This window comes from Taudactylus pleione, unplaced genomic scaffold (genome assembly GCF_031769625.1).
Source record: "Taudactylus pleione unplaced genomic scaffold, aTauple2 ptg000484l, whole genome shotgun sequence".
Taxonomy (NCBI): domain Eukaryota; kingdom Metazoa; phylum Chordata; class Amphibia; order Anura; family Myobatrachidae; genus Taudactylus; species Taudactylus pleione.
In genome coordinates, this window is record NW_028284886.1 from 1,220,152 (window position 1) to 1,237,660 (window position 17,509).

Sequence of the window (17,509 nt, forward strand, 5' to 3'; positions counted from 1 at the left end):
ATGGACATTATTGTAGGATAGTCAGGTACAGAGCCGTAACTAGACTTTTTGGTGCCCTGTGCCAGAAAGAGCATTGGCGTACCCCTCATTCTTCAAAGGGACATAATGCACCCAAAAAAGGGCCATGGCTTTATGGGGAAGGGCCAGGGAAGAGATAGGGGAGACCAGGAGATGCTGGGGATTAAATAAGAGGAAGCTACAAGTGAGAATGATAATAAATAGAAATATGACAGGCCCAAACAGCACCCCCTGACCTGTGGTGCCCTGTGCCATGGCACCGGCCGCACTACCCTAGCTACGGCCCTGGTCAGGTATATTTCACTGCAAAGATCTGCAGCATCCAACTCGGATGGGAGTTCATGTCTCATCCCACCTCACTAGTCTGGGCTTCTTGCCAATGTCTCCTGTACACACACACACATATAGACACACACACACACACAGGCTCTGACACCCTGAGACATCCCTCCCCTCACTGCCTCTCACTCCCTCTGTCTACTCATTTGCAATGCAAGGCTCACTTATCAGTGAGGCTCTCAGGCTGGGGATGTGTGTCTGTGCTGTAGATCATCCAGGCTGCTGCTGCTGCTTGCTGCAAGGAGGAGATTGCATCTGATGCTGCCCTCTGCCCTGTCTCTTCCTCCTGCTCAGCTGAAGGAAGGTGCAGCCTCTGGCTCAGTGTCTGGATGGAGCCACAGCAAGGCCCTGGTCCCTCAGGTGAGTGTCTGTCAGGCGATGGGTGCTGCCCGGGTCCCTTCTCCCAGGATATGCTGTATAATCTTGTACTCTCTATGAGTTGGGAGGATATTTGAAGAGTTATTTGAGGATAAAGGGAGCAGGTTTGGAAAGTGCGGAGTGTGTTCTGGGATGCTGTGGATTTGGACACTTTGCAGACGGTCACAACTGCACTGCATAGGGAATATTAATACAGATTAACATCACATGTGGGCATATGTGTATTATAGTGATCCTGTTTCTGAGACGTGATATAAACTGGGTTCTCTCCACCTGTACAAGGAAGATAAGAAATGCTTCTATAGGATGCAATATTAAGTTATCTTCATCCCCTGGTCCTTATGATGTTTGTCATCCTAATCATGATAAACATAGTGTTTTCCAATCTTTTTTATTTAAAAAAATAAAATGTGTGTATTCAAATGTTTGGAATTAATTAATTCCATACCGGCCAGCACAGTGGACGAAAAGCCTGCAAATAATTACTGGGAGCTGCGTAGACAAAGCAGAATTTAGGAATATTTTGTCCCCACAGTGTCTATGAACCACAATTCAGTCTGCAGTGTTATTAGTATAAGGGGGGGGGGGGCTTGTCTGTAAAGTATATAGGAAAACCAGTATCTGGGAATGCTGAGTATTTCTTGTATATTAGCAACAGGACAGCTGCAGAAAAATGTGCTGTTTATAGTATGGGAAGTGAGTTTATGGTGCTGCTCAGTAACAGAGACAGTGACGAGCTGTACTGTGAGGGTTACATCCAGGCACAAAGCCCCCCGGGCGCTTAGTTTAAGTTTGCAAAGCTCTATAAGCCATTTATGTAATCCCTGGAGCGAAGCTTGTTGGGTATCAGTGGCACTTGGGAAGGTGGTTTTGGGGGGAGGGCAGGGGTGGGGTGCAGAATCTAGGCTGGTATTATAGACCAGACTCCCCCTATTATTTGCCATTCATAAAATAAATCATGGGTGCAAAATCAGTGCTTAAAAACTGGAGTTACATCTAGTCGTATATGATGGACAAAAGATTCTTAGAATTACTCTGGGAAACGCATAATTTTCACTGCTGTGGATGGGCTAAATTATAGGGTTTAGTAATGCTTGCCGGTCTCAATCATAACATCAGAAGCAGCCTAATCGTCAAGGCTCAGCCTGGTGATGCCAGTGGCAGCAGAGGGGTGTCTCTAGAGAGTGGCATGCTGAGAGTCACGTGGCATTTATTCCGAGTGACACTTTCCTCTGGGGAGGTTTGCAAAGAGCTGCAGCTGTACAGCACAATTACCCGGTGCCAAGTGCAGTATACTCAGGGCCGTAACTAGGGTGGTGTGTCCAGTGCCATGGCACAGGGCACCGCAGGGCAGGGGGCGCTGTTGAACTTGTAGCTTCCTCTTCTTTTATCCCCAGCATCTCCTGGCCTCCCCTATCTCATCCCTGGCCCTTCCCCATGAGTCCATGGCCCTTTTACGGGTGCGTCTTACGTCTCTATTTGAAAAATAGGGAGCGGGGGGCGCCAATGCTCTTTCTGGCACAGGGCACCAAAAAATCTAGTTACGGCTCTGAGTATACTATGTAGTCTTTGTTTCAACATACTTCCAGCTCTTATCCTAACCCACTGCTCCATGCTCCTCGCTCGCTGTCTCTCCCCCATCTGCCCCTCCCCTTTAGATTGTAAGCTCCCACCAGCAGGACCCTCTTTCCTTATGTGTTTTTCCTTCCCTCACTTATACCATAATCTCCTCCCCATTGCCAACACTGGCACCAGACCTTTGGGTTCAGCCGGTGCTGTTTATTTGGGTATTATGACTGAAACAGCTGTGTTTATAAACCTTTTAATCCTTGTTCTGCTATGTTTTGTACTATAAATTTCTTTTTTGTGGGTTGGGTACGAAATGCCGGCTCTCTGGATCCTGGCAGTCAGAATCTCAATGCCGGCATCTGGCAAGTATTCTAAACCTACACCTACCCCTAAACCTTCCCCCGCAGTCTAAACCTAACCCTCCTCCTAACCTCACTACTTACCGTCGGGATGCCGACGGTTGGGATGGTGGTGCTGGGATTCTGGCTGGTGTTGGGATTCCGGTGCCGGCATCTCGACAGCCGGGATTTAAACTACATCCCAATTTTTGTGTTTGGTCTGTTTATGTACTATGCAAGGTGCTGAAGGCCCCTTATGAACGCCATATAAATAGAGACTAATAATACAGGTTGAGTCTTCTATATCCAAATATTCCGAAATACGGAATCTTTTTGGCATGACTGAGATAATGAAACCTTACAATGTACACAAATGTTGTCTAAGGCACAAATGATTAAAAATATTGTATAAAATGACCTTCAGGCTGTGGGCCTGATTCAGACCCGCTCACTAAGATGCACACTCTCGCTGCTGCCGATGGTATGCATTGTGTATACATCGCAGTGTGCATGCGCATACCTTAGCGAAAGTTCACAATGCATTCGCTCGCTGCACATAGACAGCCCAGCAGAGAGAGTGACAGGAGAAGCCATTTGTAGGTGGTAACAGGGGCTGGCCATTAAAAACGGGGGAGTGGAGGTGCAAACTCAGGCGTGCCTGAGCATCTCAACGGCGCTTTAGAGGTGTGCATAATTATAAGACACCATCATAGTACACGTCACCTGGCTTGTTTTTACACTGAAGTGCTCGCAGTGCTTGCGGCAGGGTATGGTCAACCTCAAGTTCTACGATAGCATCCGATGTACCGATGGTTGCATACATTTCCTGGACATGACGTGCACAAATGGGCATCTTATAACAGGCTGGTGGGTGTCTGCATACACTATGTGATCGCTCTCTAAGAATTACTGGGCGTGCTAATTGCATACACATCGTGCGAGCGATCTCATTTAGCGAGCGGCTCTGAATCAGGCCCTGTGTGTATAGGGTGTATATGAAACATAAATGAATTTAATTTATTTACACAAACTTTATTTCAGCCACAAAATTATTGAATATATTGTATAAAATGACCTGCAGGCTGTGTGTATAAGGTGTACATAACACATATATGCATTCTGTGTGTATATTTGGGTCCAATTCCCAAGATATTTCATTATGGTATGCAATTATTCCAAAATACGGAATATTCCGTTATCCAAAATACCCCTGGTCCCAAGCATTTTGGATATGGGAGATGAAGATAGATACACATGATATATCAGGTGGGGGCTTTAATGCTGTGCCAAATGCTAACAAACACTTTTTAACACTCGGGGAACTGCTCAGGGCCTCTTGTGTATACCTTACACAAGAAGAGAGTTTCTCCCCTCCTACATGTATCCACCCCATCCTAATACTGCAGTCTATGAAATATCTCCTTCAGTGAAGGACAATGTAGTCCAGTCCAGATGCGTGAAAAAGATCAACTGGAGAATAAATCGTGCCACCCTGTCCTGTGATGCCCAGTCTGCCACCAGCCCTGCAATGACCAGCCTGGTTGTGGTTTTCACTTTGGCAGGGAGGACCCACACTTCTGATTTACTAGTTCTACTGGAAACGAATCAAGGCTGTCTAGCAGTGGAACCGGATAAGGATTTGGGGAGGGAGACCTGCTGTATATTTATTATGTATAAGGATAGGGCGCGGAGGTCAGAGACGCTACTCGTATTTCCCCCTTTTTTTTCCATTTTCAACTCACAGTGAATTTTGATGAGGTTTGATTCTTTTGAGACAAAATTGACCAAGTCCCATCAAACAGAGATTTGGGGGCATCATACAACCATAGAGAACATAAGGAAGCACTGAAACCAGAGTTACCTCCTCCCCTGAAGCTCTCTCCTGTGCGGAACTCTCCCTCGGCCACACTACCAGACCCAGAAACAAAATGGTAGTGTAATCATTCTACTTACTCCAGCTTGTTTGCTGCCAAACCATCTTTCACTTAGGGCCTGATTCAGACCCACTCGCAAGCGGCTGTCCGCTCGCAAGTGGGTCGATGTTCTGCACCGAGCATGCGCACGAGGGAGCTCCGTCGTGCGCATGCGCCAGACGCGACGAGCGAAGGACTTTCCTTCACTCGTTGTGTCTGATCAAAGGGGGCGTGCTGTCGATGTTGATTGACAGCACGCCCCCTTTGGTGGGCGTGCCTCCCTGACGGGGGCGTTCCTAAGGGAACGCCTACTGGCCCACTGACATCACTAGTGATGTCAGTGGGAGTGATTTTGGCTCTGATAGAGCCAAAATCACTCCGGGCCTTGCGGTTGAAAACCTCAACCGCAGGCTCCGGCTCGCAGTTTCGATGGTCGCGATGGTCAAGACCATCGCGGCCATCAAACTGCACGCTCGTATAGGCTGTGGGTGGTGACCCACAGCTATACGAGCGTCCAGGAGGACGCTCCATAGTTATGGAGGCCAGCCCTCATTCAGAGCGTGCGCTCTGCTCAGAGCGTACGGCTCTGAATGAGGGCCTTAGCTCCTTCTTTGGTGGACTTCATATCCCACCCACTGTGAGGGTTTCTTCCTTGACCTTGTTTTCTCCCACTTCTGCTCCATCTCTAGTTTCTTCAGGACCTTTCCACTCTATCAGGGGTATTCAATACGGGAGCGAAAAGTCCGTGCTAGACTTTTCGCTCCACATCGGAGCTTTTCCTGGGATAAAGTATCGGGCGCGCGTCCGCTTTATCCCCGTATTTAATTAAAAAGCTACGAAAACGGAAGCCGACGAAATAGGATCGGCGAAAAAAACGGGATTTACCTTGAATAAATTGTAGGACCCCCCTAAAGCTGTCAAAACATGGGGGATCACTATGGGTACCCCCGTTTTAGCCTGCAAATGAAAGTCGGGGTTTTAAATAGCTGTGGCAGGTGTTTTTTTTTCCAACATTGAAGAAGTGATGCAGAAGAGCACTTAGGTTATTTTTTTTAGTTTTTTTTAAGTGGTCCCATCAAATTTGGGGTACATGAAAATGGGTACTAGCATATTTTTAAGTCCCTAAAGTGTTTTTTTTTTTTTTAATTCTGCAAAAATGCACCTGTCGCTAATAATCTATTCTAGACTACACCTGCCGCATATTTGCAGAATAGTCCTGAACCTATTTCCCTATTTTTAAACTTTTTTCTTCCTTTTTCACCCCAAATTTTTTATTTAATTTTTTTGGGGTATCCCTATTTTAAATTTTTTTTTTTTTACTTTTTTTGACACAGTTATTTTCTAAATGTCATTCCCAGGGGTGCAGGCTATTTTTTTTAAGCCGCACCCCTAAACCACAATTCGGCACTTTTTTTTTGCCACCTATTCGGTTATCCCCGTTTTTTTTCAAAGACTTTTCGAACCTGCGAAGAGTCTTTGAAATTGAATACGGGGATAATTGAAATCGGCGAAAATTACGTCATCAACGATAGTTTATCGCCGATTCCGAAATTTTCGCTCCAAATTGAATACCCCTATTTGACTTGAACCCTTGAACCTCCTTACCATTAGCCACAGCTTACCTAAGGCACAGTGACACCTAACAACTCGTGACCTGAACACTTTCCCGATGCTTACCCTCTCCTGCCTTATCTACATCCAAATACCCACCTCAGCCCTAGACAATGCAGCTCCAGCCACCACATGGAGCCTCAAACGACCCTCGCCTGCATTCATGGTACAGCAAACAGACTCATTACCTGCAAAAGTGCTTCTGCCCTGCTGAGCGCCACTGTGAGGAAATTGTGCTAATGTGCCGACTTCCTCAACTATAAATTCATCCTTTATACCAGAGGTTCCCAAATTCGGTCCTCAACTGTCACACCTTACCTGCCCAGGTTTTAAGGACAACCATGCTTGGACAGGTGACTCAGTCATTTGATTTAACCATCTGTGCTCAATCATGCGCCAATGCACTCGCAACCGGGTCAATGGTCCCCACAGAGCATGCGCACGACAGAGCCGGCTCCATCGTGCGCATGCATGAGACCCGGCTGGCGACGGGCGCTCCATCGCTAGGGGTCTCGTAGCAGGCGGGGCGAGCTGTTGATGTTGAGTGACAGCTCGCCCCGTTTGCTGGGTGGGCCGGAGCGTGCCCGGCCAAATGGAGGCGTTCCAGTCGGAACGCTTGCCATTTGGGGGCGGCCCCACTGACATCAAACAGAGCAGGAAGTTCCCTGGGGCTTTACGAGAGCCCAGACCCAACCTTAGGGTCTGGTCGTAAGCCCCGATGGTCACGATGGTGATGACCATCGCGACCATCACCCTGGCCGGTCGCTAGAGCTGTGTTTGGTAACCCACAGCCTAGCGATCGACCATAAAGTGGCACTTAAAAAAGTAAGTGGCCGCCCTCATTCAGAGCGATCGCTTGCAGCAAGCGATCGACTTTGAATGAGGTCCATAGTTTGGGAACCTTTCCTTTCTACTATAACAATGTCCATTCACTTGCCAACATACTTCACTTCCATCATATCTGCCCAGTTTAGTAATCCCTGTTGGGATGGGTACGGGATACTGTCACGCAGGATTCCGAAGGTCAAAATCCCGACGCCGGCATCCAGACAGGGTTAGAATACAGGCATCTGTCAGTCGGTATCCTAATCCTCCCCCTCTCCCTAACCCCCCTCCCCGGTCCCTAAACTTACCCTCCCCCCTTTGTGCCTAACCCTAACTCTCCCCCCTGATGGTGCATGTTATTTTGCATAATAAGTTATTAATTATAGTGGCTAGAGTATAGTCTAACCTACTAGCACTTTGGAACCTCCTTATTTTAATTTTCATACCAATACACACAATCTTGTTTCTAGATCTGTGCTTAGCTAGACGGGTCAGACCCCTTGGAATGATTGTACGTCTGTGGGCATATAACAGGAACCTGGCGTGCCACCTGTCAGCCAGTGTTATATAATGTCATTTATAATCTGTGTGCATTAGGTTTTGTGCCACATGTATAGTTCCTCCTGTCCCTCTTTCTGTATACCATGTGCAGAACAGACCAGAGAAGTCCAGAGCACAAGCAGCTTGCAATCTAATACCCCGACGGAGGTGACTGTAGAGGAACCCCAACAATCGCTGGTGGCAGAAGAGGAAAGTGGAATTTTGGCCCCTAGTTCGGGACTTCTCCAGGTCACAGAACGAAGACGTGAGTACCTCCACCCATGAAAACCCTGTCCCATGCTGCATACATTTATTTTTACACTTATGACATCAAATAGAGTATTAACCTGTCTCCTAGTATTAGTTGCTACCTAAGGGCCTTATTCACAGGGTGACGCAGTGTCGATGTCGGACGCAAGCAGCCGCTGTTTTCAGTATGCGTATGCATCTGAGCCGTACTGTGCATGCATCCCGAATCGGGACGATGCACAGTACGATGGTTACTGCCGAAAGACGCAGTGCTAATATGGACGCAGAGGTGGAATTTCAGTGGGCGTTTCTGAGTGGTAACAGGAAGGGCCAGCCAAACGAGGGCGCGCCGTGGTCGGCGACTGCAACTTTGTACACAGTTGCACTGATTTTGGTGGCCATCTTCAGACGGAGATTCTGCACCTCCATAGGGCCTGGTACAGTGTCCGATGGTGCGTCTTTCTAGGCAAAGCTGCGAATTAGCACCGCAGGGAGTGGATGTCTCTGGGCCTGATTAAGCGATGAATGATAATGCCGCTGCAGCCGCAAATTTGTATGCAGCAGCTGTGGAAAAACTGTAAATATTGCAGTCGTCGGGATGTGTATTGAGATGCCCTCCGGCGGCTATGCCAATCCAAGCGACTATGTACAAAGAAGCAGTTCGGTCGCATATCTGTCGATTATCGGCCTTCAGAATGGCCGCAGACATTTTTTTACGCTGTATGAGATCGCAGTCACAGGCTGAGACATGCCCGAAAACAGGTCGCGACACGCCTGCGTTTGAGTTGCCCCCTTTACTGGACACAAATGGTCCCTGTCTGTCAATGACTATGCAAATAAATCTTCACTACGAGCATCGACAAAAATTAAATTTGTGACTCAGGGGCATGCGCAGGCCACCGATAACCGCTCAACTGCGTAGGGATTAGCATTGTGTACAGCTCTGAATCACGCCCTCTGTACGAATTCCATTGGCGGTATTAGCATAAAGCCGCCATCGCGCTGTGTAAAAAGTCAGTCGCACTGGCATTAGCGCTCACCTCTAAATGAGACCCTAGCTGTGATAATCGATAAATCCCATCGATAAGGTAAAGGTGTCTGATGGAGCTTTTGAGTGATGGGCTCCCTTCCCCATAGGCCCAAAGAAGCTTTATTGAAATCACTATCTAGTCACAGCGATATTTGATGTGAATGCAGTGATTGAACACCAGCACTTTTTGTAAAACGTTAACAAGGGAGACACTGATCTCCTTGACCGTACATATGTTTTTCCAGACACATGAAGGGACCGTGACTTGCCGCCAATACCAGACATGTTTATTTAATGGTTTTGTTGCTTTTATTTATTTTCCTTCCCAGCTTCACATAGAAATGCTCATCTCCACCTTACCAGAAGATCTCGTGGCCTCGCTGTTTTTTTTTTAGGGCTTGTTTAAAATGTCCTATCCCTGCAGGAATGTTGTCATCTCAGGCCAAAGCGCGCAGCAGACCATGACCTCTGTTTTGTCCCTGCAGAGCCTCTCAGCAGCGTCTCCTCCCTTGAAGTGCACTTTGATCTGCTGGACTTGACAGAGCTCACAGATATGTCCGACCAGGAGCTGGCTGAAGTGTTCGCCGACTCTGATGACGAGAACCCACACAATGAGCCTCCCCCAGGTGTGAAAGGACCCCCAATAAATTGCAAGAGAAAAATGAAGGAGTGGAGTATACACAGAGTAGAGAGCTGTGAAATTGAGAAGGAGATGAATGACCGAATTTTCCATGCCCGTAACTTGAAGCTAATGAACCTTACATGAAACCATTGCCGTGTGAAGTGTGTGCGTGTTCTGAATGTGTGAAGTATTATTTCAGCAGTTGGGAACTATGACCTTGTTCTCCAAGTAAGGACAGGGATAGGTGTCAGACACCCTAGATAGTGTCATGTACTCAGGTTTCATGCGTTTGCTGTTATTACGTTGGGGAATTCCTTCTTGTCTGACATATCAATTTCACCTTCAGGTTTGCAGTTACCTCCGCTCCCTCGAGCTGGCTATCTGCGTTCTCCTTCCTGGACCAGGACACGAGCAGAAAGGGAGAAGAAACATCTTAGTGACTCGGAGCTGCATGGAGGCTTGCTGGACACCTTCCTCGCTGCAGAGAGATCCAAAGAAAATTAAAAGCCTTTATTTACCCCCCACCCCCCACTCATATCGGTCCCTCCTGCCCTCTTATCACCCATATCAGGGAATGGACCACAGAAAGTGCCATAGCTCTCAAAAACTGCACTGACTACAGAGACTCACAGTTGGACCTGACCACCACATGCAGAAGAGGACAGATCCAGGGACTTGCTCATTGTACTTTATTGCCATACAAGAACATTTAGGTGTTGGAGCTGTGATAAAAACAACATGTTATGTCATCATAAAGAAGCAAACCGCAAGCAGCATTGGTACAAGAACGAAGACGGAATGGAGACTTGGTAAAACCAAAAAGCTGTCCTGAGGATCTGAGGCTTTATTATTACTGCCAGCTGTGTAATGAGTTCGGTATCAAAGGTACCCTAACCTTACCATCTACTTGGTGCTGTGGGATTCATGTACACTCAGTGGAATGACACAGGACACACGTAGATTACATGCGGCAGTACTGAAGGATTGGGATTGAGGTCACACCTCTCCAGAGAGACAAGAGGCGGAGGAGCACATTGTAGGATTGCAGTTTTGGGACAGATTTCAATGAACGTTACTTCTTTCATAAGCACATAATGTCCCCCGCAGCCTTAAACGTACCCCATCAACCACACCTTAAAATAGCTTTGGTGGCCTCTTTGGGTGACAGACTTGCCACATAACTCTGACTCTATGGAAGCACTTTGATGGGGGAGATGCAGTGCACAAACCCATTATCCATAAATTCCCACATCATCTTGAAGAAGCAGCACTACGATGTGTACTCCAAAGTCCAGGTGACCACTTTTTGTTTCGTTGCTACGGTGACACTTTTGCACTTTAAATCACATGATGTGGCTGCACCCCACAGCATTGGGATTTTTTTTCCTCTAAGCCCCTGTGAGGGTTTTTTTCGGCACTTACAAGGTTTATCATTATAGTCCTGGACGCCTCTGTCGCTTGCAACGTAATGCACTAAATTCGTCCATAACCACATCATCATGTATAATCAGTTGCTGGGTCCAGTGAGTCCCTGAATAAACCACAACAGAATGCCTGAAGTTTGCTCTCTCATCAGAGAACCGTTATAAATGTGGAGACTCAGGTCATGCTAATCGTCCCTCCCCATCAACGTGTAGGCCCTGGAACTAACTGCACTAACTTGACACTACAGTGGAACTCCACTCAAAATGGATTTTCTCCCCTGACCAAGCCCTCCCGTCGGAAGAATTTTGGTGAGCTAGCCTATTCCTGGAACCCTGGCCCCTGCTTTGCAATCTCTGCTTGAACTCAATGAAGCATTTCCATCTGTTGAGCCCCAGGTTCCGCCATGTGGTGCTGCCTAGTGTGCACTAAAAGCTGCTCCTAGTGGAACAGGCATCGCTGGGATGAGATGAACACCACCCAATAATATCTGAATTTTACCTGGGTGCTCCAACTCTCCAGCCCTTGTGGGGTGGAGAAGATGGTGGCCCTGGTTTCTGATAAAGCAGAAGTTTATAAGTAAGTAGAGATCTCAGATTAGGGCCTCTACCCGACCTCTTTGAATTCTAAGTGCAATTCTTCAATTATGACCAATGTAAGACGGCTTTATCTCTCATAAACCGACCTGACTTCTCATCTAGAAATGATCTGGTATTAACATAATTACTTTTAATAAATAACAGGGTGATTCCATTTTGTGACCTGGACCACAGTGATTTTAACAGTTTCTAGTGAATTGATAGGTTGCACTGTTCTGAATATTAGTTTGGCCCTGAAAAACTGTTGCCACCATTGTAAGTCAAGGCACGAATCCGCTACACAATAAATTGGACGATTTGAATGATAACGATATCGTTATCATTCATCGACCGCAATATCGTGCAGTGGATATGCCGTCAAAGACCAGTGATGCGTGCTCCCGCTGGTCATCGATGTCATCTATCATGACGTACTTGTAGGGCAACCTGGAGATATTGTCAGGTTCTGCAAGTACGGGGATGAGGGAGGGTAACGTCACTGAACGATATATCGTTCAGTGTGGGTGCTCAATGTCATTAATGACATTGAGCACATCACTGCCGGGGAAACACTAGACGATATCGCTCCTGGAGCATATCGTCTAGTGGATACCCGCCTTAATCGACAGAAGGGCATGAGTCCTTAGATTACGAGTTCTGGAGACTTAACATTGAATTCTCTTGAGTAGCCTTCTTCTATCTCAGCCCTTGGTGCACTAGAGTGAACGTTCACCAGTTCAGCAAGTTTTGTTATTGAAAACAATGATTCTGGACTATTTGTGTCCCTTTTGTAAGATATAATCTAGGAGTTTAGGGGAAGATATAGGGTGTCAGACCACACCTTGGCACAGCACCCCCACCCCCCAGTTTCATGGGTCACACAGCTCACTGCAACCCAGTCAGAGAGATGCCTCTGATAACTTGGCAAGCATCTGCCAAGCTAGCCCGCTGATTGGCTAGCCCCTAGGCCCGGGTGCATGCTGATTGGTCCATCAATTTCCTAGTAAGTACAAAATATATCAGATGTGCTGTACGCATTTCCTACCCATTCACACTCTGCTGAAGATGGAGTAATACAGTACACTGCAATGTGCTATTCAGTGCCTGGGTATGGAGATCCCTAGTGTAATCTTCACTCTGGGCCTGCGGGTCTCTTGAGGTCAGGTACATTTAAGATGCTTTGAAGGCTTTTGTTTGTCCTCTGTCTCTCACTACATTATAAACAACTTTTTGGCAGGGTCCCAGCAATGTCTTTGTCTAATTAGTGGTTACCTGCCTCTAGAAACATCAATTATTAACACTTACATGAGTTAGGGGCAAGCAGAAGACAAGAGGGAGATAAATACTGAAGTCAGATCTTTCTCTGAACACAGATAATACAAGACACCGGCCTGGGACTCCATATGGAGATTCGCCAACTCAATGTCATCCGCTCTGCCAAATGTTTCTATCTCACAGACCAATGCCTGCTCTGTTATACTAAAGGTTGCATCGCCTCCCAATGCGAGCTGATGCTCATTACAGATGCTGCGCTTTGTACATGATAATCAGTTAGCTCTAAGGAGAAGACATCTCCTTTCTTCAGCAGCGGGTTCCTAAATACTTTGTCACTTTCACGTCCAAATTTAGCTTCCTTAGATGAAACGATCCAGGGCTAGAAACAAAACAGATCAGCAAATCCATTGCTAAGGTAGAAGGCAACCTATAATCATACTTTGCCTAGTCACCTGGAATTTCTGGGAGACTCCCGAATTATGAGGAGTTCCCCAGCTCACAGAAGCACATACTGCCCTCCATCATCTTGCCCCCTTCTTCTGAGTGGATGGGGGGCGTGCTGGTAGCAACTGTGGCATTATATCTTGGGGATGCAATGACAATTCACAGCGGAAGATCCTCGCCCCTCCTAACACAACTTCTAGTTCCACCGAGGGATTGTAGCATCTGTTTAGTACAGACAAGTTCCTAATTGATTGTGTAGTCGATGTCTGACGTATTGAAAGGACTCTCATGCGTCCTCATTTTCTCCAGTATTATTTCCCAGTCAAAATCACAAAGTCGTTCTTATGTTTCCATCATTCGGAATTCTGATGCATATGAACAGAATGTGAGGTTCCTGTAACTAGTTTACCTTATTTGGGACCTGAATAAGTGGATTAAATTGCCTGAGCAAACTTCAGGTCCTATGGATGACCGAGCATTTCATTTGAAAATGATGAGAGCCCTAGTTATTGATGTCTTGCTAGCACCCCAACAGGGAGTAAGAGTTCCAGAGGTGATCAGGCGGCATCATAAGCCAGGACTGTTGCTTTATCATAGTTAGATACCGTACATTGCTTTTGGTGTCTAGCTGGCAGCTTCACTGTATGCAGAAAAGTAGCCCAGGCGGTGAAGACTTAAAACTCTTTTTAGATTCGATGCAGTTGTGTGAGGGAGTCACTCTCAGTATAACATAGATACAAAAGAAGAAATAGCAACCGCAGAGTCTGAACGTTACAAGTAAATTCACTCAAAACAGTTACATAAAACAGTTACATAAAACAGTTACATGTAGTGAATTTACTTGTAACTTTCAGACTCTGCGGTTGCTTCTTCTTTAGCTTCACTGTATGCAACAGACGGAATGGGTATTAAATCCTGACTGGCTGGTAATTATACTCCCCTAATCCTCCTTTTGTGGTGCCTAACCCTAACCTCCCTTCCCCGCACCCTAAGCATCCCGGGGAATGCCTAACCCTGCCTCCTAAGCCCAACACTCCCAAGAGTCCCCCCTGCAGCTAATACTTACCTGCATCCGGTGTCTTACGATTGGGATGCCGACCTCAGTATCCTGATGCGTAAGGGGATTCTGGCGTCTGTATTTTGCCCAATGGCGGGATGAATCTCATCCGTCGGGATGTAAACTACATCCCCAACAGACATTTTTATGCATTTGCAAAAATATTTATAAGAAGTTAAAAAGAGCAAAGCAATTTACATGTTGCGGAAGCATATCTGCTCTCACCATGTATTTTATAGGTATTACTGTTCTGGTCCTTCTAAAAGGCATGAAATCAGAATCGCCAGTGGATGCGTGCTCTCGGCTCAGGAGACGGTGCAGTGCCAAAAAGATCCATCCTCAGCATGGACTGGTGTGCAACTTGGCCCGAGAATCAGGAGCACATTAAATGTTACCTGTACACTGTGGAGGCAGCCATTTTGTGGACTGAACCAAAATATATGAGCTTATTAATTCACTAGGAACCAGTGATATCACGGATGGCATACATGCTTTTATCCCTCGCTTCCATGGGATGCAGTGGGCGCGGCTTGATGATACCAGTCACGTCATCAAGTGGGCAAGGCAAACGGCTGCGAGGACACTAACTTTGTCATCCTACCCCTGTTCAACCCATTGTCACTGAGGTGGAAGGGGCTCAAAAACATAGTTGATATCCCCTTAAAATGTAGGTAAATGACCATTAACGGCTCTCTTGGGGATCTGTATTTCAGGAGTCTCCCTGTAAAATATATTACAATGACAGACTATCACTACCAACGCCAGGGGAGAAAGGATCAGTATGACCCCTAGACCAGAGATTCCCAAACTCGGTCCTCAAGGCACCCTAATGTTCCAGGTTTTAAGGATATCCATGGTTGAGCACAGATGGTTAAATCAAAAGACTGAGGTACTAATTAAGGGCCTGATTCAGAGCCGCTCGTAAGCGGCAGTACGCTCGTTCCGAACGATGTTCGCCCATCTGCGCATGCGTACGGTTTTTAATACGCATGAGCGAACCAGTCAGTGCGGCCGAAAATCGTTTGTTCGCTATATAGCGAATGCCTGCTATTTTGAGTGACAGGATGAGGCGTATGTGGGTGGTAACAGGGGAAGGTGCTTGAAAACGGGGAGTGGAGATCAGAACGCAGGCGTGCTTAAAGGTCAAAGCGGGCGTTTTATGGGTGTGCATAATTAATACAGCAGCGTCATTGACCACGTCACTTGGTTGTTTTATAGCCAGAACTGCTCGCAATATTGTGGTAGGAAAAACCAACCACAAGAATAGCGAGCAGTTCATACGCTGTTCGATGTACTCGATTAATCTAATAAATAGCGGACATGACGTAGGATGCGAGCGGCCAGGGGGCGTTTTTAACAAATAAACGAGCGTATATTTTGCTCGCTCGTTCAGACATGGAGGCGGCAACAGACCGCAAAGAGCGAACGGTTCATTTGAATAGCCACCCCCTTTTTCTGAACGAGCGAGCGCTAATTGCGAGCGGCTCTGAATGACTCCTTAAGTCACCTGTGCCCAAGCATGGTTATCCTTAAAACCTGGACTGTTAGGGTGCCTTGAGGACTAAGTTTGGGACCCTCTGCCTTAGACAATGCTTACTATGTCACAGACAATACATACATGTTGCTGTCAGTGTTGGCCATGAACTACAGACAATGCGCTTGGAATTAATTTGTTTTATGATGTTGCATTATAAACTCATGAAATCACCCATGTACAAGATTACAGGGAGGCTGTGTGCACTTTTTGTGTAATCACTGTGAGGACAGAAATCTGTCACATTACACGTAATAAAGAGGACAGCGGCTTGTCACAATGTGAGGTCTCACCAGTTTATATATAGCAGCTTTCCTATGCATACCATTAAAGATCTATCCTGATCAGTGCCAGCTTGTGTGCCCGCTGTGGTTTTGTGTCTCAGCTTGTGTGCCCGCTGTGGTTTTACCCATTTCTAACAAGCACCAGTGTGTGTTGTGTGCCTGCTGGTTGTCACCATTTTTTAGCAGCTAAGTTCCCTACAGGTACCAGTCGTTGTGCCCAATGAACTGTCATGCCAGACTACATTACTAATAGTGCCAGCATGTGCAATCAGATATAATAAATATGTCAGGGTACTTAAAACTGCCCGTCTGTCCAGGCAATGTGACCTTAGAGATTATAGCTAGCGTGGGCAAAGCATCTTGTAGCCCCCACCCATGTGCCCATTAGCATATTGCACCGCATAAGTGAATATCACACGACTGGCACAGAGCCCTATTGCTGGCAGACACATCATCAATGAAAGTTTGTTATTGCTTCTCTCCCTATACAGCAGGTATTGTCGGGAAAGACTTCCCCCTGCCTTTGTACTGCAACCATGCCAGGTTGATATTCAATCTAAGGGGTATGTTTACTAAAGAGCAGGTGTTTAGAAGTGGAGATGTTGCCCATAGCAACTAATCAGATTCAACTTATCATTTATCTAGCACCTTCTAGAACAGAGGTCGCCTACCAGTAGCTTGCGGTCACAATTGCGGTAGCTCGGAGTCAACTATGAGGAAGTGATGAGGCCTCTGATGCGCACTCCCCTGTGGCGTCGACATCGTGGGTGGAGCCATGGAGAAGCACGTCAGGTGATTGACACAGCTGCTATGGCAATCACCTGACACGCTTCCCTGTGGCTCCACCCATAGCACAGATGCCACAGCAGAGCAGCAAAATACATGACTGACACCGCAAATGACTCCCGCTCAGCACTGCCTGGATTTAATTAACTTGATAAGGCAAGGCAAGACATTTCTCCAGAATAAAGGTGCGTACACACTGGGCGATAGAGGAACGACTGTACGATTACGAAATTGTAATCATAGAATCGATCGTTTGCCTGTGCAGTGGGCTAATGTGCCTACCCTGAACGATATGTCGTTCATTGCAGGCACCCTCCATCATCCCCGACCATGCACAACCTGTCATTATCGGCAGGTAGACCAGCATGTTCAGGCAATGATAGATGTCAATAACGACCAGCGGGACATTATACTGCACGATTACTGATTGATTAATGAGCGATTGAACGATTACAATGTCGTAATTGTTCAATCGCTCATTTTAATCGCCCAGTGTGTACGCACCTTTAGAGCCTGCAGTATTACAAAGCGAGTTGCTAGACCACTTAACATGGACACACTATGATTTTTTTTTAGTAGCTCTTCAGGACTTTTCATTTATCTTGAGTAGCTCACACCCCAATTAAGGTTGGTGACCACTGTTTTAGTAGATAACAGATAAATAAAATTTTTAAAAATTAATTCTAAAAAAAAACCC

The 17,509-nt window shown here is 46.5% G+C and overlaps 1 protein-coding gene across 2 annotated transcripts; it reads left to right on the plus strand.

The window, feature by feature from the left end:
* Window positions 1-556: 556 nt before the first annotated feature.
* DBNDD1 (dysbindin domain containing 1) lies at window positions 557-15,045 on the plus strand. Of its 2 annotated transcripts, none has more exons than XM_088449407.1 (4): window positions 557-717; window positions 7,649-7,796; window positions 9,296-9,436; window positions 9,779-15,045. In XM_088449407.1, the coding sequence occupies exons 1-4, from the start codon at window positions 616-618 to the stop codon at window positions 9,934-9,936; spliced, it is 549 nt and encodes a 182-aa protein (XP_088305533.1). In that variant the 5' UTR covers window positions 557-615; the 3' UTR covers window positions 9,937-15,045. The 2 variants fall into 2 exon arrangements, with proteins under 2 accessions (XP_088305533.1, XP_088305534.1); XM_088449408.1 differs by having other exon boundaries at window positions 612-717; window positions 7,644-7,796.
* The last annotated feature ends 2,464 nt before the right edge of the window (window positions 15,046-17,509 follow it).

Coding starts and splice junctions, on each gene's coding strand:
- DBNDD1 (XM_088449407.1), top strand. CDS start 616: ATGCTGCCCTCTGCCCTGTCTCTTCCTCCTGCTCAGCTGAAGGAAGGT. Junction 718..7,648: donor GCAAGGCCCTGGTCCCTCAG/GTGAGTGTCTGT, acceptor TGTGCAGAACAG/ACCAGAGAAGTCCAGAGCAC. Junction 9,437..9,778: donor ACACAATGAGCCTCCCCCAG/GTGTGAAAGGAC, acceptor TTTCACCTTCAG/GTTTGCAGTTACCTCCGCTC.